The 24,705-nt window shown below is 36.0% G+C and overlaps 1 protein-coding gene across 5 annotated transcripts in view; it reads right to left on the reverse strand.

Annotated features, from left to right (window-relative positions):
- The window catches only part of ATG5 (autophagy related 5), a 122,948-nt gene that overhangs the window by 74,024 nt on the left and 24,219 nt on the right, over positions 1-24,705 (reverse strand). For 3 of the 5 annotated variants that reach the window (XM_045843523.1, XM_045843524.1, XM_045843526.1), the window contains 2 exons: positions 14,475-14,525; positions 10,212-10,374 (listed from right to left, as the gene is read on the reverse strand). In XM_045843523.1, coding sequence (XP_045699479.1) covers positions 10,212-10,374; positions 14,475-14,525 — 214 coding nt within the window. The remainder of the gene's footprint in view (positions 1-10,211; positions 10,375-14,474; positions 14,526-24,705) is intronic. The other 2 variants (XM_045843525.1, XM_045843527.1) reach the window with 1 other exon arrangement.

Below are 24,705 nucleotides of genomic sequence, written 5' to 3' on the forward strand. Positions count from 1 at the left end.
TGTAGAGACTAGGTAAGATAATGAAGGAATGGGTCAGAGACTAGGTAAATTTGAATGAGAGATAAGAAAGACAGAAATGTTATTAATGTATGCAAAACTAGATCAAGTGCCACAAGGAAAGCTAGAGAGGGAGAGGAAAGGAAGCAAGGAAAAGACAACACCGGTTACTTCAAAAATGTAAGCACAAACAGTCTTACTGAAATGGTAGCATACTATTGATTCATTTCTCCTTTAGTAGTCACCTCAGCAAAAATAAAATAATCCCCATTGTCCAGAAACAATTATGTCTAGGTTTACATACAAGAAAGAGTTAACTGGTTAAAATAACTTTAATTTGTTTATATGCCAATTTTCTTTTTTTAAGGAATATACTTTCAAATATAGTCTAAATGAGTCATTATAACAACTGAACGTACTAGTTCTCAAGGGCTGAGCTAGTGAAACAGATGAGAAACTTTATAAATGGGCTGGCCCAAGCTCCACACTTTCAAATTATCTCACAAGGCTGTTGTGGTTAACAGTGATAATTCACGTGAAATGCCTAGGATAGAACTCGAGGATCCAACAAGTGGTCACCACTTCACTAAAGGAGAAGCAATTCTATCTGTTAACTCTACCACCTCACCTCTCTTCAGAGCAGGGCTTCTCTAATGGGATGATTCTGCCTCTAAGGGTGTATTTGGGCAACGGCTAGAGACATTTTTTTTTTAAGATTTTATTTATTTTTAGACAGGGAAGGGAAGGAGAGAGGGAGAGAAAGAGAAACATCAATGTGCGGTTGCTGGGGGCCGTGGCCTGCAACCCAGGCATGTGCCCTGACTGGGAATTGAACCTGCGATGCTTTGGTTCACAGCCCGCGCTGAATCCACTGAGCTACATCAGCCAGGGCATAGAGACATTTTTAACATCATGATCCAGACTGGGAAGTAGTGTGCTACTGGCCTCTAGTAAGTTGGCAGAGGACAGGAATACTGCCAAACATCCTATAGTACACAGGACAGCCCCCTCTCTTCCCCAACATCAAAGAATTATCCAGTCCAAAATGTCTATAATGCCAAGGCTGAGAAATACAGCTCCAGAGCAGTGGTTCTCAAACTGAATTTAGTCATCCCAATACCTTGCTAAACCGCAGGCTGCTGGGATGCCCCCGGAGTTTGGTTCAGTTAGCCAAGTACATTTCTAATCAGTTCCTAGGTAATGCTGATGCCTCTGGCCCACTGTCTACACTCTGAGAAAACTGGGTTAAAGAAAAGTGATGAGGAGCTAACTGACAAAACAAATATTAGGAAAGTAAATACATCTTAGCTATTCTCTCTCTTAAGGAGAATCATGAAATTAAGTTTGAAACAAAACATTCACTCAAAAACAAAGTAAGTTAAACTGTATGTGCATATACACATTGGCACAGGTCTTGGCAATGATTTTTTGAATCAGACACTGAAGTAACAAAAGCAAAAAATAAACAAGTGGCATTACATCAAACTAAAAAGCTTCTGCACAGCAAAGGAAACCAGCAACAAGCAAAAAAGCAACCAACCAAATGGGAGAAGATATTTTGCAAATGATATTTCTGGTAAGGGGTTAATATTCAAAGTATATAAAAAACTCATAAAACTCAAGAGCAAAAAAAGAAGAGAAAAAAAGAAGAAGAAAAAAGAAAAAAGAAAAAACCCCACTCCAATCTTATTAAAATGAGCAGAAAATCTAAAAGGACATTTTCCCAAAGACGGCATACAGATGACCAGCAGGTACATGAAAAGATGCTCAACATCATTAATCATCAAGCAAATGCAAATCAAAACCACAGTGAAATATAGCCTCATACCAGTTAAAATAGCTATTATCAAAAAGATAAGAAATAAGAAGTGTTGAAGAGGCTGTGGAGAAAAGGGAGCCCCTGTGCACTGTTGGTGGGAATGTAAATTAGTGCAGATACTACAGAAATTAGTATGGAGGTTCCCCTAAAATTTAAAAGTAGAACTACCACATGATTCAGCAATTTTACTTTTGGGTATTTACTGGAAATAGAAAATGAAAACACTAACTAGAAAAGATGTATGTTCATTGCAGCCTTATTTACAATAAACAAGATATGGAAACAACCTATGTAGTACATGTATACAATGGAATATTATTCAGCGATTTGTGACAACATAAATGGATCTTGGGAGCATTATGCTTAAGTGAAATGAATCAAAGACAAATACTGTATGATTTCACTAATACGTGGACTCTAAGAAACAAAAAACAAGCTCACAGATACAGAGAACAGATTGTAGTTGTCAGAGACAGGAATGGAAGGGGTCAAAGAAATGAGTAAAGGGGGTAAACAGGTACAAATTTCCAGTTGTAAAGTAAATCAGTCCTGGAGATGTAATGTAACACATGGTAACTATAGCTAACGATACTGTATTGGTATTTGAAAGTCACTAAGAGATCTTAATAGTTCTCATTACAAGAAAAAAAAATGTTTCTAACCATGAAAGGGAAGTCAGCTAGACATTGTGGTGACCATTTCTGCAATATATACAAATACTGAATCATTATGTTTTACATCTGAAATTAATATTAAATGCCAATTATACCTAAATCTTAAAAAATTAAAACAATATTTAAAAATAGAAAACATTTTAAAATAAGTTAAACTACATATGCATATGTACAGATGTTTGTGTAAATTCAAACAGTAATTATGTTCATGGCTCCCAAGAGTGAAAATCACTGATCAGACAGATATTTGCATTTCCTCCATATAGTATACCATATTCATAAGTATCTCAAACCTTCTCAAACTTAGAATAAAAATGACAGTATGTTAGCATAAATTTTTAAGTTTTTTAACTAGATCAAATATAAATAAAACATACAACAGTCTTTTTACTATAGATGATAAGAAATTTTATTTAAAAGGGCATTACAAACTAAACCTTTATATTCCCACAACACAAGTTCACTAAAAATATTTTCAATTATTCATCAGGCTGCAGACTGAAGTATCAATTGAGTCATATATAATTATATATATATCAACTGAATCTCATATACAAAATGTTATTCTCTACCCTTGATGAACTCTGGGACATACACCATTCACTGTTATTAAGAGACTCTTCGCAATAAACTTACGTGAGTATAATCTGTAGTGTATTATGAAATTAACTGTCTAAATGGTTTCATCAAGTTTTATTATTCGTGATGTTCACTGCCAACTACACCCAGAGCACTGTAAGAAGAGGCTATGATCCAAAGTATTACCAAATTTATTCACTTAAATCATGTAATTTTCAACAGCAATATATCTCCAGAAGCCTAGTAAAGTACCTTTATGGTTTTATATTAAAATGCCAATGCATAAATCCATCATTATTTTTAATTACAGAAAGTGAAATATTAAGAGATTGATTTAAAACATGTAAAATAGTAAAATGCTTGTTTGTTCCACAGTAAAACTTAACTGAATGCTCAAGCAAGTTACAAATTTGCTTTAAGCAAATTCCTCAAAGTTGTGGATTCTTGAATGCCACACACACAGCTTCAGACTGAACTTATTCACCTTATTGTATTGCAAGCAAAACAACAGAAATGGCAAACTGCTGTATGCAGAAAGAAAAGCCCACGATGATTAGTGGGTACGGGGAATTGCCAAACGTCCACGATATAAGGGGCTTTTCCATGTCTCAGTGCTGTGTATTACTAGGAAGATTAAAAATAAAATAAAGATGGCACTTACTGTAAAAGTAAACAAATATGAAATTAGAAGCTACAGAATTTGATTCAAGTCTATTAGGCTTTCTCCATCTACAGCACGCACACTACTTAATATCTGACTCAATACATCTCCACATGAATGTCTCAGAGACATTTCATACTTTTGAACCCAAAGCTTACGTTCTCAATTAAGCTTTGTTCCCTATCCCAAACCTATTCTATACCTAGTTATGTCATATCACAGTATAAAGCACCACTATCCATCTAGCTGCCCAAGTCAGAACCCAAAAATGATTCTTTCCTTTCTTTCACCCTAAACTGACATCCAATCTAACAATAAATTCTGTCAATTCTACCTCTGGAAAAAAAAAACAAACCCAGACCCATTGACTTTTCTCCATCTCAACTATTGTTACTAGTACAAAGTCCCTGTGCCCCAATGCATCAAAAGGCCAAAACTCAAAATACCAGACCCTGAAGTAAGGAAAGGCTTACTGATCGAGAAGACACTAACTGAGAAGATGGGGAGACCTAATCTTCCAATCCATCACCTGAAAATACAGAGTTCAGGCTTCTTTTATGTTGAGGGAAGGGGAAGTGAGATGGGCAAGAGGTGATTGACAACCATATACACCTGGGTGCCACCAGGGGTCCAAGGAAGATTGTGCAGCAGGTTCCTGCAAATCTTTGATAAACATTCATTATTTTTTTGTACATACTTTCCTTATCACCTCGGTTATAGGCACCTTCTGACAACAGACTATTTTTGTAAAACTCAAGCCACAAGCAGAATTCCTCTAATGATCTGCATGTCTACATGCAAGACTAAGCAGAGGCTCTTAACCTAAAGGCCACAGGAGCAAAGCAGGCCTGAACAAGGTGGCGTCAGACAGGCCAAGCATTTCATTCTGGTACATTATTCTTACCCTCAAGGCCACCGTCCTCTTATTCCTGGACCTACCACTAGCGCCTGATCATTTCCACTCTTGGCTCCCTCTTTCATTTTCCATGCAGCAGCCTAGACATTCTTGCATCACATTCTACAACATCACTCTTGCAGACCTTAGAATCTCATGTCTCTTTCTTAGCTGTCTTTCCACTACAACACCACATATTTCTGGCAAGTTATTGATTACCTTCCACCCAAGTCCTACTTAAAAGGGTCGGGGAGAAAAGGGTGGCAAAGGGGTTAGAGGGAAAAGAGAAAGGGGGAGAAAGGGAAAAAGAGAGAAATTATGAACACTACTTATTCTTCCAAGAGGTCCTTCTAAAGTCAATTGTGAATAATCGTCAGAATTAGGTATTTGTTATTACCACTTTATAGCCCTTGAATTTGAGTCTTGTGAGGTTTTAATACCTTCACATTTATAAGGAAACTCCAGCTTGCAGAGAAAAGTGACCTGCCATGGCCACACAACCGATAACAGCTGGCAAATAAAGATCAGGTCCAATGTTCTTCTCTGAGCAATAGATTCTCAGTCAAATATTTACTCTACTACATGCAACTGATGAAAACAAAGCAATGTAATTACGGCCCAACAGTCTCTGTCATACAAGCCTCCAAAGAGCTAGAACCACTGAATTTACCTTTTACATCACCTACCAAACAAAACTTTCAAAAGGTTATGACTTGTTATAAAAATCATCTTTAACTAATTGCTTTGTCCTTTAAAAATCAGTTTTAAGTTAGAATGGTACACTAACAAATTAATTTCTTTAAAATGTAACTTAGCTCAAAGAGATGAACCACACTTTAGAAACAATGTTTATATTCAACATATTTAGCAGTCAAAACTTGCATTTACTTGAAGGTCTATAGAATTTATGATCCCAACTTTTCTTTTTTGGTATATACAGAAAATTAAGGCTGAAAACTAACTCCTACATTATAAATATTTTTTAGAGGTTTCCTCAAAATCTCTAGCTTACAAGAAAAACAGCTTGATATTTAATAGAAAATAGCCTGCATATGTGAAAACTGCCTCGTAAATGATAAAAACGTTACTTTCTTTTTGTGTGTGTGTGTGTGTGGTCACTAACTCTGTTGCACAAGGAAGTTAAATACTTTTCTATCTAAAATGAAAACCCCCAAAAAACACTGAAAGGCAGCGTTTGTCCTAAATGAGTTTTCTTGGTTTCAAAAGCTTTTCTTATTTCTCTTTCACAGAGATCTGAAAAATTAAAATTAGCATTTGAAAGTATTCAAAAATTGTTTAAATAGTTGTTTAGTTGTTATGTTCTACAGGTGCAGTTCTGAATAATAAACTTACTATCTTCTGTATCTCAATCTTTACCAATTTGCAATTATACTAACCAAAAAACGAAATATCTGTAACTTCACAAATTAATAGGACTTTGTTTTGGATGGAAAATTCTTTTTTTTTTATTTTAATCATTGTTCAAGTAGAGTTTTCTCCCTTTTACTCCCATTCCAGCCCACCCTGGATGGAAAAATCTTAAACATAAAGTCTATTTCAGTAAACAAATTCAAACAAGGCACTTTTCTTATTTTATACTAGTATTAAACTATTCATAAAAAGCTATCAATGTGACTTCCTTACAGTATTAGAAAGAAATAAAATGAAAGTCATTCCATCAATATTTATTTTGTCTACTCTATGTGAAAGACTAGAATAGGTGCTGGGGATACCCAAAGGTGCAACACATTTCAATCAGGAGAAATTTATGTTCTAGCAGAATACATAAAGTATAACTACTCCAGAATGTGATGAAATACAGAGCCAAAGTGCATATAAATGAACGTGGAGTGATGACAGTATGAAACGACAGTTCTTTCTCCACTCGTCGGCAAGTTCCGCGAACACAGGATCCATGTCTGTTCTACCACTGGGGGGTGATTACTAGCTCCAAGTCTACTGTCAGGCACATGTTAGATGTTCAATATTTGTTGGCTAAAAAAATAGGGAAGGCTTCACATAGGTGGTAAAAGAGATGAGCAAAAAACATAAGTAGGAGTGACACAGACAAAAAATATGAGAAAGAGCATTCTATGCCGAAGGAACAAATTACTACTACTATACCCACCTTTCATCAATTTACCTTAATGTAGATAATAACATTTTCTACAAACAACTTTCACCCAGTTAAAAATGTTCTAAATGAATAAACTCTCAAGGTCTCCAGTATACACAGGATACCATAAATAGTTTTGAGCGTATAAGCCCTATCATTATCAGTATGAAAAAAAAACAAACATCACAACTACAAAAATAATTTATAGCTAAATATAAAAATGGAATAAAATATATTTTAACCACATACCAGCTTAAGTCAAATTTAATAAAGCTGAATTTGAAAAGTAATTTATAAACTTTAATAAATAATATGAGCTAAAACAAAAACAGAGAAAGGTTAATTTTATTCTAAAAAATATCACTAAGGCAGTATTAAACTAAGTCTGATACATTATATTACATCAAGTTCTGAATGTGTGACATTTTGAGTCATGCCTTAGGTCAATAATAAACATTAGCTGTTGGTTTGATCAACCTTCTATGGGCTGACAAATATTTTCTAAAAGTGTCAAAGATAATAAACATTTTAGGCTGTGGGCCACATGGTGTCTGCTACACCATGCTGTTGTAGCATGAAAGCAGATATAACCAATACATGAATGAATGGGTGTGGCAGGGTTCTAATAAATCTTTATTTATATAAACAGGTGTTTGGCCCTTTGTTTGCCACTGTTTGCCAACCCCAGTTCTAGAGTCTCTAAGTGACTTCTCAATAATTATGTTTATCAAGACAGCTATGCTTCCTTTCAAATGCTCTAAAGACAGTAAAGACAACTATAGGAGAAATAGATACTCTCTTATTTCACAGATAAAGAAATTGAAACTAAAAGAACTGAGTGATTTGTCCTAAAAAGCTACTAGGTAGAGCTGGTACTTAAAAACCAGGCCTTTGTTTTCACAATTCGTAACCATCACCCTCCACAGCCAATCCTCCAGTACCCCAAATGAATCATTTCAATCTTTTTTAGAATCCTGTGCTGAATCCCCAAGCAATCTATAGCTGACTCCTCACATTCACAACAGAGTTCAAGAACATCTACTTAAATGTCCATTTAAATTATTTACTTCAATTCCAAAGCCAAATTATTCTCAGATCCCTGTTCTCTTTAGAAGATTCCTGTCTTCTTCCATTTAGGCAATCTTCTGATTTCACAAGTCTCCTAAAATGTCACTTCATCTTCAAACAGGCAGCAAGGAAAAGGGAAATGCATACCTTAAGGGATTGTAAACCCTTTTAATCATCTCATAAAAATTTGGGTATTTAGTAATATTAAATGAGGTAAAAGGCCTTGTGCCTGCCTCTGCAATAATCTAGTTGATAAATACCACAGGTACCAATATGAAACTAAGGAGTAACTCCTTACAACTCAGGTCAAATCTAAGAAACTTAAAAATGAGAAAATTTAATTTACAGTCCATAGGGTCATAAAATATGTGACTTTTGTATACTGAAGTCACATAATACTCTGTATTTTGTGTAATGGAAGTTTAATAAACACTAAATAACTACAAACACCTCTTTGACATGGCAACAATATAGTCTAAAAGATAAAACTGGATCACATCTTTCAAATTAATAGTTCTTTTCTGGGGGGCGAAGGGAGGCTTCTCTTTTATTCTAACTGTTGTCATGAAAGACAACTTTATATTGGACTAATGACCTGTCCAAAAACCACCATGAAAAATGGACAAAATACAGGTAGTCCGTGCTTTGCACGGACTGGAAAAGCGACTGTGCAAGATATAAACATACAAAGTGATCTTGACAGTTAATGGGAAAAATTATGATTATTCTGTGAGCTTTAAAAAAAACATAAAGAACTCTGATGGTTATGAATGTATAGAAAAATGAGAAAAATAGTTAAGACTAATATTTATTTAGTACACAGTAATATAAAACATTAAAAGCACAAAAAATTAAAGTGTTTTCTTTGTAAAAAAACACCAAACTTAAGTGTGTTTGAATAGTGCTTGCTTCCTTGACATGAAACTTACAAGAAAGCATCTTTCATAAACTGTGGTAAACTATCCTAAGAGTTTGAATCAATTCCTAACATACTATCATCTGTGCTTTCAATGTCATGAAATATCTGTCCTTTAATGAGTGTTTTGCCAGCATCACTTCCTCTGAGATAATGTAATCATCACAACCACTTTCCACATTTATGTGGGAAAGTTTACCTGCACGAATTTCCTGTCCTAAAATGGGTGCTGCTTTCTAAATCCTCTGAAATGGCAGTAGTGTCCACATTATCACAGTCAGCCATGTCTTCTCTAATTCCATTACATTCTATTCAAATTTCACTCCCAGAATTATCACTTTTTCTTTCTACAACATTTTCACCTTTTGGGCCAATTTTCTCTTTCAATTATCCAGTGTTATAAAATGTTCCGTGGGTGTATCACTGGAGACAAGGAGGTAGCATTACATGCTTTGCTGTCTGTGGATGAAAATAACAGATACATAATGATGATTCACTGACAGATGTTGAAAAGTAAAGTGATTGGTCACTGATCATGATGCATGTGTATTGTTACATAATGATCTGTGGATTGAAGAGCTAGCAATACAGTTTGCACTTTATGTAATTATTCAGTTAATATATACATGGCAAATGAAATTTGAACCATATTCTTGGGAAACTGGTGGTGTATTTTTCTTTTCTTAAGTTTGGGTATAATTACCATGTAACATTATATTAATTTCAGGTGTATAACACAATAATTCAATATTTGTATATACTGCAAAATGATTACCACAAAAAGTCTAGTTATCATTAGTCATCATACAAAGTTACAAAACAACTTTTTTTTCTTTTGATGAGAACTTTTAAGATTTACTCTCTTGGCAACTGAGAATAGTACTATTTAACTAAAATCATGCAAACTGGACTTTTGCAAAGCAAGGACTTCCTGTACACAGAACTGTTTGAAGGCACTGGAGGGCAATAAGTGCAGACAAGATTAAAAAGCTATGATCTTCTAAAAGATGAAGAATAGTGAATTGCAGATTGCCCTCCGTTTTCCCTTGGGTGTATTTTCTAAACCGGCCAATACAGAATCTAAACACAAAGCAAGTTTCACAGTTCTGAGTAAACAGAGGTTGAAGTTCACACCCTACCCAAATGGAGGTACTTTGGTATGCAAACAGCGTATTCAATTGCAGTTCCAGAAGGATCAAGATTAAGAGTAAGGGCACTTTTTCTAGAAGCTAAACGCAAGAAGTTTCTACTGCATATGTTATGGGCAAAGCAATCAGTCTAATGGCTGGGGAATCCGGGAAGAGAAAGATGTTGGAAGGGTACAATATATGGGGATGACTAAAGGTAGCTTATTTGTAAAATTTTGTGTCTAGAAACTGGAATTAAAACTTGTACTACCAATCCTAAGATATTGCCAACTACAGAATTATAGTTACTTTCATACTTTATACAGGGTTACTATGAAATTCAACATTGCTGTATTTACCATTATGTAATCCCATCCATAGCTGCTTGTGATCTTTTTTCTGCATTTCATTGATTACTTGACTTTTGTGCTTTAAAGCATCAGCTTCTTTCACACAAGACATAAAATGAGCTTCAATTGCATCCTTAGATGGACAGTGCAGAAGATCCTTTTCTGGAAAACCCTATCAAAGGAAAAAATATTTATATATATATAAAACAGTACAAAATTAGTTTCTTAAAGAACTGTAGCCCTGGCTGGTGTGGTTCAGTGGACTGAGCACTAGCCTGAGAATCAACGGGTTGCCGGTTCAATTCTCAGTCAGGGCACATGCCTGGACTGTGGGCCAGGTCCGCCAGTGTAGGGCGTGCGAGAGGCAACCACACATTGATGTTTCTCTCCCTCTCTTTCTCCTTCCCTTCCCCTCTGTCTAAAAATAAATAGATCAAATATTTATTTATTTTTAGTTTTTTTATTTTAATTGTTATTCAAGTACAGTTTTCTGCCTTTTACCCCCATACCAGCCTACCCCCACAGCCCTCCCACCTCCCTCCCATTTCCACCCCCCGCCTTGTTATTGCCCATGTGTCCTTTATACTTGTTCCTGCAAACCCTTCCCCTTTTCCCATGAAATTCCCTCCCCTCTCCCCTCTAGTCACTGTCAACCTGTTCTCAATTTCAGTGTCTTTGGTTATATTTTGCTTGTTTGTTTTGTTGATTAGGTTCCTGTTAAAGGTGAGATCATATGGTATTTGTCTTTCACCACTGGGCTTATTTCGCTTAGCATAATGCTTTCCAGCTCCATCCACGCTGTCACAAAGGGTAGGAGCTCCTTCTTTCTTTCTGCTGCATAGAATTCCATTGTGTAAATGTATCATAGTTTTTTGATCCATTCATCTACTGATGGGCACCTCAGTTGCTTCCAGCACTTGGCTATTGTAAATTGTGTTGCTATGGACATTGGGGGTGCATAAGTTCTTTTGGATTGGTGTTTCAGGGTTCTTAGTGCTGTTGGTGGGATTGCACACTGGTACGACCACTATGGAAAACAGTATGAAAAACTAAAAATAGATCTGCCTTTTGATCCAGCAATTCCACTGCTAGAATAAATCAAATATTTAAAAAAATAAAAAGAACTGTATCTCCTCAGATTTTTCAATATTTTTAGTAAACTATCTCTTACCTTCCAAATAGAGAGATTTTAGTGTTATTTCAAATACTTTTTTAAATGAACTTAAAAATATTTATCTACTGGCATATTTTATACCTTTTCCAAATTATCCTTATATAATATGTGCACTACTATTATTGCTATTTTACAGATTAAAAAATTTAAAGCTCAGGAAGTAGTCATACAGCTTGCAAGTGGTACAGCTAGGATAAGTCTGACTCAGATTCCCAGCTCTTAACTACTATGCAATATACTTTCTCCATAACACCTAAACACGTATGATTATATTCGAAAGTTACATCACAGAAAAAGATGTTCTGTAAGTCCTTCAATAAAAAGAGTCAAATAATAATGGTAGAAATAGCATTAAGTCATAGTCTACACTGTTACTACATTAATAGAAAACATTAATTTTTAAGCCATGGAAAGCTCCTAAATAATTAAAAAACTTACAGTAAATGGTCCTCCTAAGAGAAAAGGCACTTGGCTACCTATAGCAATTTCCTACAGTATAGTCTTTAAATGCAAATAAACAGTCTTATCTTCCTCTATTCTCAAAGAGTCTGATCTAATAGTTTCTGCTGAGTACAAGGTGAGCCACCATATAAATGACCCACTGGTCACAGTGGCCTGAAACAGAAGGAGACAGGTGAGACAAATGAGTTATTTTTCTAGGTACAAAGGGATCCCAGATTCATGGTGCTCTTGCAGTAGAGGTCCATAAAGAATTAAGGTGGATGCTTTCAGACACAGGAACACAAAGGCAAAGAACACGAGAAAATGAAAAATTTCATAAAAATGAAAAGACAAAAGAATATGACAGGTAGAAAGGCAAAAGTGAAAAATGGGAGAGGATATGGGTGGCATGGAGAGAGGGTCCCTGCCATAATTAACTTTATAATCAGATGTATTTCCTCTGCTTTAGCTAGATTAAACAGGGATTTGTCCTGGCTTCCTGACCAAAACAAAGAATTAAACGTACGAAGTCTGTCCAGAAAGTATCCATCCATGTAGTAGGAACAATAGGGACATTTACTAAAGATGATACAAGATACAAGAAACACTGTACACAGGACAATGATGTCTCAGTCCCCTTCCAAGTAGGTACCTTGGGACCTCACGCTGTTCTCCCGATCACCATCAGCTGCTCTGTCGTATTTCCTTGAATCTCATTGCCGGTCTGAAATCTCTTCCCTTTCAAAGGTGATTTTAGTTTTAGTTCCTGCCAGAAGTTGCAGGGTGCCAAATATGGGCTGTAGGGGGGATGAGTCACCTGAGTGATTTGATGTTTTGCCAAAAACCTGTACCAGATGTGATGCATGAGGGAGCACACTGTCGTGATGAATCCAGTCACCAGTTGCCCATTGCTTCAGTCATCCGAACAGTTCCCACGGAGGACTGTTTAAGCTTAATGCAAAACCTGATGCAGATCAGTTACTCTACTCACTCAATCATTTTGAATGTGATGGCCACACAGTACACATGCTCCCTCAACGACTATCTACTGCCCCCACTAACCAGTACAATGACATAGTCATTGTTCACACATGCACATTCCAGTCCACTCTCCTTAGCTGTGAGGTTACACCAACACTGCAGAAACTGTTCTTGTTATATTAATAATAGCTGAACTTTTTCTGGACAGACCTCATATATCATAACAATTCTATTCAAATGAATTAGCATTATGACAGTTTAAGAAAACTGATTTGTTACACTTGATCTACAAATTTAGAATAGCTCTTTCTGATACTATACAGTTCTCTGTTCTAATTATCCAAGTTGATTATGAATAAATGGCAAAAAATATGAAAAGTTCATGTTCCAAAGGAAATATTATTTTCATACAGTGTGAATTTATGACCTATTAACCTTAAGTACTGTTAGAATTTGTTAAACTGTATATAAGCTAATTATGGAAAAAAGGAGTTAGGATCTCTCAAAACAGTTATTTGGGAAGTTGGGTGGGGGAGAGGGGGGACTCCCACCATTTTTTTGTTTTGCTTCAGAGTAGGCTAAGCCTCTCAATGGCTCCTGTAACCAGGGAAAGTCCAAAAGTTTTGCTCTTTCTAGACTTCCTTTGCTTTAAAGGTTGCTAAACCAATGCTGACACCTATAACTGACAGCTAACACTTATAAATGACTAGCCTTTATAGCAAAAATAAAAGAGAGATTTATAGCAAAAAAGTACACATACTTGCAAACCTACCCTTCAACAGAGAATGCTCTAAGTCTATGCAGGAAGGGGACTGAAGTCTTTCCTGAAATAAAGTCAAGGAAACATGAGAGCAGTAACAGAAAAAGGAGATATCTGATTAAGCAGCCAAAGTAGTTGAATTGTGACAATGAATAAAGTGAGAGCTGTCTCAGCCAAAGCCCCCTCGGCTCCTACTCTGATACTCCTCTTTTCCATGATTAGCTAGGGATGGAGATGGAAAATATTTTTCCCTAAAACTTCACAATAAAATTACAAGCAGTCTCTTGATTCATTACATTTCTAATCTCTTTTTACGTATATTAACAGTTGTGTGTAAGTGCTTACCTTTCAGTCCAAATAAATTCTTGTAGATAAAGATGAGTTTGACACCATGTTTACCTGCTTTCATGAATCTTCCATGTCAGAATGCCTGATAAACTAAATCTAATTTTACTTTTATAGAAATTATCTGAAAGGTTCCTTTTACTTAGATATTAACTGTGTCCGTTAATTAAAATATTAATCCAGACCAGTCGGGAATATTTCCAAATTAGAGAAACCACGTAACACTAAACAACACTACACTAAAACTACCTACCAGGTAAGTGGGGAGGAAAAAAGCCTTTCAATCTATTAATAATACTGCTGGCTCTGTTAAGACAATGGAGCAAAATAACAACAAAAACTTTCCATATTATTAATAAAGAATCTAACTTCACATCGAAAATACAAAAGCTGCTAATACATAGTGCTGTGGATCCAAGCCTTAACATTCATAAAAATGTGGCTGTACTTGAAGATGGGATGTTTAAGGAAACAATTAAGTTTAAATGAGGTAATAAGGGTGATGCACTGATCTAATAGGACGAAGTGTCCTTAAAAGAAAAGACAGCCAGAGAGCTCAGAGAACGCTTACCAGAAACCAAACCCTGCTGGACCTTGACTTGATCTTGGACTTTCCAGCAACCTGAATTACGAGAAATAAATTTCTGTTGTATAAGCCACCCAGTATTTTGCTATGGTAATCTATGCAAACTGACAATACAGAGAGCAGTATGATTTCATTGTCAATTCACCTTTAATAGTAGACTCAGCATTCTGACAGGGAAAAGATGAGACCACAGTTTAAAAGCTTACTTTTATAAAACATAAAAACATTGTGTCCAAAATCACTTTGTTGTGTATGTGGAAATGGGAAGAAAGAATTTTCTAATATTTCTTCCGAAGTATCATTTTCAGAATGAGAAAAGAATACATTGTGAAAAAGACGCTAATAGAAGTTAACTGTATCAGTGCTAAAATCAGCACTAAAATTTTTTAAAACTTCCTTGACTTCCTTAAATCTCCTAATATTACCAAGATCCAATCTACAAACTTACTCACAACCAATCATCTCCTTTCCTGGTACAATCTAAGGTATATCTCCATCCTGTTTCTTGTACCTTTCAAACCCAGCTCAGTTAATTATTCCCCTCTTTCTGTAACATTATCTTTGTAATTACTGTTTCCCATTAGTTGTCCTTAAAAATAAATCCAGCTCCTAATGTAAAAAACAATACCCTTCTCTCAACCTCAACATCCCTCTGGCTAGAGCCCTGGCTCTTTTCTTCCCTTCAGAGCCAACCTTGAAACTCACGGAGCTGGACTTCAGCTCTTACCTACCCATGCAATCTGGCTGCTAATCTTTTTATCACGCCACTGAAATGGCTCTCTTCAAGGTCAACAGAGATACCTTTCAGTCCTTAATTGTTTTAAGCCCTCACCAAATATCTAATAACATCTTTGACAATTCTCCTTGAAGCAGTCATCCTCAAATCTGTGTTACCACACTTCTCATTCTCCTCTTATTTTTTTCTCACTCTCATTTGCAAGAGACTATTTCCAGCCATGGCTTAAATGTCCATATTTTTCAAGTTTCTGGCTTTGGATCTCTTTGCTTTTTTCATTCTATATAGTTGCCTTGAATTAAGCCTACCTACTTCCACATACCATGAACTAATGAGTCTCAATATCTGTCTCCAACCAAGACCCTTCTCATGACCCTAGAACCAATATATCCATTAATCTAGTAGATGTATGTTTGGCAGGCATATGAAACTTAACAAATCCAAAAGTAAACAAATTATTTTCCCCCTTGACTCCTCCTCCCTTTCTCCCACACCCACTCAAGTTCTATTGAGTCTACATCATAACATCTGAAACCATTCACTTTCACTATTCCCAGTGCCACTTTCCCAGTACAAACTAACAGCTACCTGACCTTTCTGAAAGCCTCCTAACTGGTTCCCCTGCACAGTCTTACACCCTTTAATTCATTTTTTCACATGTGGAATCACAGTGGTCTTCCTAAAATGAACCTGCCTTCTCACTCAGCGGCTCTGCTCTACTTTTAGGATATAATCGGACTTCTAAAGTCTTCGGTTTTAAAGTCTTCAGTCCTCTATTAACCTCTCCAACATAACCTCTCCCATTTCATATACTTCATTCTCTTTCCCCACTCCCTCACACACATTCTTTACTCCAGTGATCTTGAATATCTGTTCCCTGCCCTAACGTTCTTTCAGCCGTAGTCTCTCATCTCTGTGCCTTTGCACAAACTATTTCCTCTGCTTGGAAATCCTTGTCCTTGACCACTTACTTACCCGCCTACCCCCTCCAAATCCTCCTCTATCTTCAAGTTCTGTTTTGAAATTACTTTTTCCAAGAAATTTCTTACTCTCCAAGTCCAGGTTAAGTTCACAAAGTCCTTATACCTGACTCTATAATATCATTTATATTCTTATATCACACTACTCTTAAAGCTTCACAAGGCAGAGATCATGACTGTTCTCACCTCTGTGTTTAGTATGTTGTTTCCTCTCTCAATAAACTTCTAAAACACTCAAATTTATTGGAATATGATTCACAGATAGTGAAATGCAGAAATTTTAAGTGTACAGTTAGATGAATTTTGACACTGCATAACTGTCAGCCCAAATAAGGTATAGAATATTATCATCACCCCCCAAAGTTCCTAATAATATATTATTATGCATATTATATGTTTGTAAAAATAATTGTTTAAGTGAAGGACATATTAGGAGACAATTACAGCAATGTGAATTTCATGTTTACTTTTATAAATACTGTCCACAAGAAATACTAGGTGACCACAGAAAACTGTACCTGGCTAACCAAGCCACATAGGAATACACAAAACAGACACAGCTCAGAAATGGACCTGCTACCTCAACTCACATCATGAGCTATTCACAGCCAATATTCCAATTTTGTTTAATTTCAGATAAACTGCCTTTCATCACTTCACGATAACTGACAAACAGCTAACCCTTTCATTTCTACAAGCAAATTTAAACAGCTGTGGGATCTGTAACAATATCCTATTTATCAGTCTTGAGTACCATAGCATAAAGTACCATATTTTTATAGTATCTCCTAACCAATTAACATGTATAAACTGTGCTTTTATTAGGTCCCTATCTTTTTTATTTGTTACTAAAGAAGTTTGGAGTTTTTGCTCCTAACACATTTCCCCCATAAGTCCTGTGATTTTCAACAGCACAGTCCTTTTTAGGAATACGTATTTTGCAGTAGAACAAAACTGCCTGTTGAACTGGTGGGGGCAGACATCTTTGCCTTTTGCCCAGTCTTAAGAGGGAAACATTCGTTAAAGCATCAGGTATTGTGATTTCAAGTTGTAGGCTTTTCATATTTACTCTGTCACATTGAGGAAATTCCCTTCTCTTCAAAAGCCTGCTAAGCATTTTGATAACAAATGGGCACTGAATTTCATCAAAAGCTTTTCCTACATCTATTTAATCTGACCATATGATTTTTCTACCTTTTTCCTGTCAGTATGCTGAATCACATCAATTAATTGATATTTGAAAAGTTGAATTACCCTATATTCCTGGGACAATCTCAATAGAGTCATGGTGTATTGACCTTTTATATATTGCTGGACTTAATCTGCTAGTTTCTCAGAGAGTGTTTGCATCTGTGTTCATGAGGGATATTGGCAGTAATTTTTTTAATTTAATATCTTTAACCAATTTTGGTATCACAGTTATTCTTGCCTGTAAAAGTTGGGAAGCATTCCCTTCTCTTCTATTTAGAAGAGTGTGTAAGAGTGAAAAAAGTGTGTAAAAATTGATATTATTTATTCCCTAAAAATTATAATTCACCAATGAAACTAGACAAGAAATTTCATTTTGTGAGAAAGTTGTTTTTCATTAGAAATTCATCTTTATACATTATGGGGCTATTCATACCTGTTACTTCTTATGTCAGTTTTAGTAAATTGTATTTTCATTGAATTTGTCCATTTCTCAAACTTGCTGGCATAAAGTTGTTCATATTTCCTACTGTCCTTTAAACAGCTGTGGGATCAGTCTTGGGTAACAATAAAGGGGTCTTGGGTAACAATAAAGGGGTAACAATATCCCATTTATCAGTCTTGATATCAGTCAAGTGCGTTTTCCTGTGATAGGAGAAAGTTTTAAATTCCTTCTAAACTCTGCTTTAGGTGAGTCACAAAACAACAAACTTTAGAATGTTGTGTTTCCATTATCATTTAGTTGGAAATATTTTGAAATTCCCCTTGTGATTCCTTCTCTGACCCATAGCTAACTGAGGATTTAGAGGCCTTATCCTTTAGACAATTGTGGTCATTTATTTTATGATACCAACATTGTTAACCCTTCCTTAAAATTATATTACTTTGTGCCCTGGCTGGTGTGGCTCAGTGGACTGAGTGCCGGCCTGCAAACCAAAGGGTTGCCGGTTCTATCCATAGTCAGGGCACATGCCTGGGTTGTGCACAAATAGCAACCACACACTGATGTCTCTTCCCCTTTCTTTCCCCCTCCCTTCCACTCTCTCTAAAGATAAATAAGTAAAGTCTTTTCAAAAATTTTATTACTTTGTTTTAAATAATCCCTTCTCTTTCCAAGTTAACAGAGGAAACATTTTAAACATTTACCATTGCCAGTGCTCTTCATTTCTATGTGTACTTTCTTTCAGTCCTTTAAGATGTCATTCCATTGTCTTTTAATCTCCACTGTTTGGTAAGAAGCCAGCCATCATTTACCTTACTGTTCTCTCAGGTCATTTTTTTTTTTTTTTGGTGGATGCTTTCAAAACTTTCTATTTAAAACTGGTTCTTTCTCAGCAGTTTAATTATGACGTGCCTGATTGTAGTTTTTATATATTTACTTGCTTGGGATTTGCTGAGCATCTTTGACACACACTGATTTTTTTCCCCCAAATTCAGAAAATTATTAACCATTACTTTATTTGTTTTTAAAGATTTTATTTATTTATTTTTTTAGAGAGAGGGGGAGGGAGGAAGAGAGGGAGACAAACATCAATGTGTGGTTGCTTCTCATGTGTCCCGTTCCCCATGGGGAACTATAGCCTGCAACCCAGGCATGTGCCCTGACGGGGAATTGAACTGGCAACCTTTTGGTTCACAGGCCAGCACTCAATCCACTGAGCTACACCAGCCAGGCAGTAACCATTACTTTATAATTGAGATATAGTTCATACACAATTCACTTAAAATCCACCATTTGAAAGAGTACAAGTCAGTGGTTTTTCATACATTTATAAGGTTGTGCAAGCACCACTACCTAACTGCATGTTTTCATCACTCTAGAAATCTTGTATCTGTAAGCAGTCACTCCCCATTCCGCCCTCTCTCCAGCCCCTGAAAACCACGAATATATTTTCTGTTTCTACAGATTTGCATATTCTGAACATTTCATATATAAATCATATAATACGCAGCTTTTGTGTCTGCTTTCTTTCTCAGCATGATGTTTCAAGGTTCTTCTATGCTATACTATGTATCAGTAATGCATTCCTTTTCATGGTCAAGTTATATTCCATTGCATGAATTCACATTTTATTTATACCTTCATCAGCTGCTGAACATTTGGGCTGCTTCCACTTTCTGGCTATTATGAGTAACGCCACTATGAACATCATGTACCTGTTTTGGGGCTGACATATTTTCAATTCCCTTGAGTATATAACTGTGAGTGCAATTAGTGGGTCATATGGCAAGTCCACATTTAATCATCTGAAGAACGGACAGACTGTTCTCCAAAGTAGCTGCATCATTCCATTCCCCACAGGAACATGAACATGAGAATACCAATCAGTCCACACCAACTGTCCAACTTTTGATTGTAGCCATCTCACTGGGTGTGTAGGAGTGACTTACTAGAGTCACTCTTTGCTTTTCCCTAATAACTGATGATGCTGAGCATCTTTTCATGGCCTACTAGTCACTTATGTGTCTTCTTTGGAGAAATGTGTACTTAAATCCCATTTTTTACTGAGGTCAGGAATGAAAGTGGGATATTGCTACAGATCCTGCCATCATTTAAAGAATAATAGGAAATACTATGAACAACTTTATGCCAGCAAGTTTGAGAAACGAACCAATTCAATAAAATTCAACTTACTAAAACTGACATAAGTAGCAGATACGAATAGCCCCATAATGTATAAAGAAGATGGATTTCTACTTAAAAACAACTTTTTCACAAAGTAAAATTTCTTGTCTAGTTTCATTGGTGAATTATAAATCCCTCCTTTGGAGAAATGTCTATATAAAGCCCATTTTTAATTGGGTTATTTACCTTTTTATTATTGAATTCAGAGTTTATTTGTATACCTTGGATACTAGATCCTTATTAGATATGAGTTTGCCAATATTTTCTCCTATTCAATGGGTTGTATTTTCACTTCCTTTGCAGCATGAATGTTTTCCACTTTGATGAAGTCCAATTTATCTATTTTTTGTTTGGTTGTTTGTGCTTTAAGTGTCATACCTAACAAATCACTGCCTAATCAAAGATCACAAAATTTACTCCTATTTTCTTTTAACTTCAGTGCTTAGATTCCTACTAATTTTTTTTTGTAGGTGTCAATTTCATTCTTTTGCATGTGGATATCCAACTGACCCAGCACCATCTGTTAAAAAAACTGTTCTTCCCTTCACTAAATTGTCTTGACACCCACCAAAAAAAAATAATAATAAAATAAATAAATAAATAAATAATCAACTGCCCATAAATGTATGTGTTTATATCTGGACTCACACCTATATTCTTAATCTATGTGTCTACCCTTATGCCAGTACGACACAGTTTTGTTTACTGCAGCTTTGAAACCAAGAAATGTGAGTGTAATCACTGTTTCTTAATATTTTTTTTAGTTCATTCTCTCTTTTTTTCTCCTTCTAGGACTCCAATTACATGTATGTATGTAGACTGCTTGATATTATCCTAGAGATCACTGGGACTATGTCCCCCCCATTTTCTTTTCTCAGTTCTTCACATTAGATAATTTCTATGGAACTGTCTTCAAGTTCACAGAGCCTTTCTTGTGCCACCTCCAGTTCACTGTTAAGTCCATCAAGTGAATTTTCCATTTCAGATATCATTCTTTTCAGTTCTATAATTTCATGATATTTTAAGTCACTGAGTTTTTAATAGTTGCTTTAATTCATTTTTGCAAATTCTAAATGTGGGTTATCTTAAGAGTCAGTTTATATTAGCAGCATTTCTTCCCCCAATATGGTTTAAGTTTTCCTGCTTATTTACATTCTAGTAATAGTTGATTGTTTGCTGGACATATAAATACTGTCTTTCTTGTTGAGTTTTTTTCTGCCTGGTCTCTCTCCATGACCCTAAAAAGCTTAACTTTTGACTGTATTAGGGCAGATCCTGAGCAATCTTTATTCTATAATAGGAGCTGGCCAACTTTTTTGGTAAAGGGCTAAACAGTAACTGTGTTAGACACGTGGGCTATACAGTATCTATACCAAGTGCTCAACTCCGCAGTTGTAGCCAAAAAGCAACATACAAACAACTTAGCATGGATGGCTGAACTTCAATACAACTTATATTTATGGTAACTAGAATTTACATTCCATATAATTCTCATGTGTCACAAAAATTATTCTTTTGATTTTTTTTTCAGCCATTAAAAAATATAAAACTATCCTTAGGTCACGGGCCATACAAAAACAGCCAGGGGGCCAGGTCACAATTTGCCAACACTGCTCTTTATTCCTACAGCAAGTCCTTTCTGGTGTCTCAGATAAATGCCCAATATGTTAACCATGTCTCTCTCTACTGTGGATGGCCTGGGATCCAACATCTCCAGGCATCATGGGATTTGTCCCACTCTTAATCCCCTAACTTGTACTCTGCACTGGTCCTTGAGGAATACCACTCATGCATGAGAAGCCCAGCCCTCAGCCAAGTACTCTTGGGAAACCCACACTTATACATCTGTTCCCTCTTCTCCAATACCTTGTCCAGCAAGTCCTACTGGCTTCAGCAGTCCAGAACTCCCATCTCTACATCCTCAGATCAAAAAACTTCTATGCCCTGGTTGAGTCCAACTCCCCATGACATAGCCAGGAACTGCCCTTAAGTTCCACTGGGCTAAATGTGGGGCTCATCTTGTTTATTCCCTTTCTCTCTAATGTCCAATGCCTGAAACAGTTTTACTTCATATATTTTGTCCAGTTTTATAGCTGTTTATCGCTGGGAAAAAATCCAATCCAGTTACCTGTCATAGCTGAATGCAGCCATTAACCTCAATAAGTATCTGATGATTAAATTAATGACTTAAACAAACCATATTACATAAAATTTTAAGTACATGTGACTATCCATGATCTTCACCTCCTAGATTGTGGGCAGGACCTGTGACTTGAATTTACCAGAAGAATGTGGTAAAGGTCATATATCAATTCTGTGATTAAGTCACATATAAAACTCCAGTTTTGCTACCAGACTAGCTCTAGGGGCTCTTTTTGTTGACCCAATGGACTAAACTCAAATGTTGGGAAAGTCTACATGGCAAGCAACTATAAGCAGCCTTTAGGTGCTGAGTGCAGCCTCTAACTGACAGTCAACAAGAGCTGGCCCCTAGTCCTACATTCACAATGAATTCTGCCAGCAAACTGAGTGAGCTTGGAAACAGATCCTCAAATCTCCAGGCAAGAATGTAGCCCAGGCAACACCTTGTAGTCCTGTGAGATCCGAAGCAGAAGATCTAGGTAAGTCTCACCCATAGAAACTGTGAGATAATGTTTATTGTCTTAAACTGCTACATGTGTGGTGATTTGTCACACAGCAATAGATAACTAATATCATACACTATTGAAAGATACTATAAAACAGCCACCAACATTTAGAACCAAGAAGTACTGGTATCAGAAGCATAGGAGAGACTATGAAATGTACTCAAGAACATAGGAAGCTATCTCAGGCCACAAATCTCATCAAAAAATTCTTTCAAGAAAAATAAAACTGTAAAGCTCATGGTAGCAGATACATGTTTTCCAAAATTCTAATTTTCATTTTAAAAAGTTCAAATTTTGTCACTGGCAACAAATACTGTCAGTTATGTTACTGGCAATGTGAGGCTCACTTTGTTTATTTTCAAGAAACTGTCTGATAAATACCCAAGTCTAAATAACCACAGTTTGTCTATCAGTCACCCTTTTAAATAAAAATTGGTATTTCATGAACTAATTCAAAGTAGCTTGTTCAGCTTGCAACTCAAAGAAAGGCCCAAGTGTTTTTCCTTAGAAAACCACAATGTTTGGCATACAGCAAGTGTTTTATGTGCACTTCCAATAGGAGATTAAAAATACATGTACTTAAAAGTCAAGATTAATAATAATTAGTAATCTGGACTGCTTCAGCCAGCAGAGTCGGCATGCGGCAGTGGAGAACACTACAGTTTGGTGCACTGCCTTGCTCTGGGCTAAGGTGCCAACAGTTTTACCCACCAGCACTTTTACAGAATGGTATAAATGTAAATGGAGTGGAAAGGGCAAAGAACATCTTAATATTATTAAGGAAATAGTTTTGACTAGATTTTGGAAACTCCCATGGGTCCACAATGCCCTTTCAGAACCATTACATTACACCAACCCTAACAATTCCGAGACTTTCCTATCATTATTGCAACCCATCTACTCATTCAACCAATAATTATGGAGGGCTTAGTATGTAGTGCGAGGTAGGTATGTACCCTAAAGTGTCTGAGTGTCTCTGTGGCACTCCCTCATGTATCCCAAGCTACTAGAACAGTGCCTGGATGGCACATAGCAGACTCTCAATATCTGTTGAATGAATGAATAAATAAGTAGCCATGATATATTTTAACATAAATTTCAAAGTCTTTTAGAGTGTATTCCACACATACAGACAAATTATTGGCATTATTTTTCAACAGTGGGAAAGGCTTGTTAGGAAATATGGGACCTCTACTCTTATTATGCTTGCAGTAGTTTTATCTGCATGCCATTCTGAACTTAAATTATTAGGCTCACAGACATGAATTTTACTTTGCATGGTACCATGGAAAGCAAAACTCATGTATATCAGAACTACGTCCTCACTCTACAGTTCTTTGGTAACTAAAATCGTTGGTAACGTTACTATGCAAAGCACATTAATGCAAATAATAGAGAAATAAATTCTAATGACCCACAAATCCAATTTCAGAAGATGGAAAGGAAAACAACTTAAAAAGAATGAGTGAGCCTCCTTTGGGAAGTAACTATGAATTTATCCCTATGGAAAGCAAATCAAGCATCTAAATGACTTTTCAGACTCTTAACATGCCTCCTTCCCATTATCCACTGCCATTTCAGAATCAGTGCCTATTAATCAAATAATAGAGGTGGTTCAATCCTTCAGAGGTGTTTGTGAATTCTGGAAGGGTGGAAGGGAGTGGAGAATCAGGGTGGTTTGGAGGAAGGAGGGACCAGCACTTTATAAATGAGATAAAATTAGGTTACAATAAATCTAGTCTGGTCTCTTTAAAACTAGAAGAATTAAAATTTCTCAAAACAGAATTAGATCAATTATTTAGACTTCTGTGTCCTAACCTTTCTCTCAACTCAATCAAAAAGGACTTACAGTTACCCAGTTTTAACCCACATCCACATCTACTATGAGGGTTTTGTTCTCCTCCCTATTTGAGATTTATTTTTCAAATGAATATAAATATCCCAAAATATTATAAATTTTAAAGGGCATTTGGCTCTAACAAGAAAAGGTATTATACATTAAATGTTTAAATGGTTCTGCCACGGGTTAGGAAGAAAT

This window comes from Phyllostomus hastatus, unplaced genomic scaffold (assembly GCF_019186645.2).
Source record: "Phyllostomus hastatus isolate PE091 unplaced genomic scaffold, TTU_PhHast_1.1 phas_contig_40, whole genome shotgun sequence".
NCBI lineage: Eukaryota > Metazoa > Chordata > Mammalia > Chiroptera > Phyllostomidae > Phyllostomus > Phyllostomus hastatus.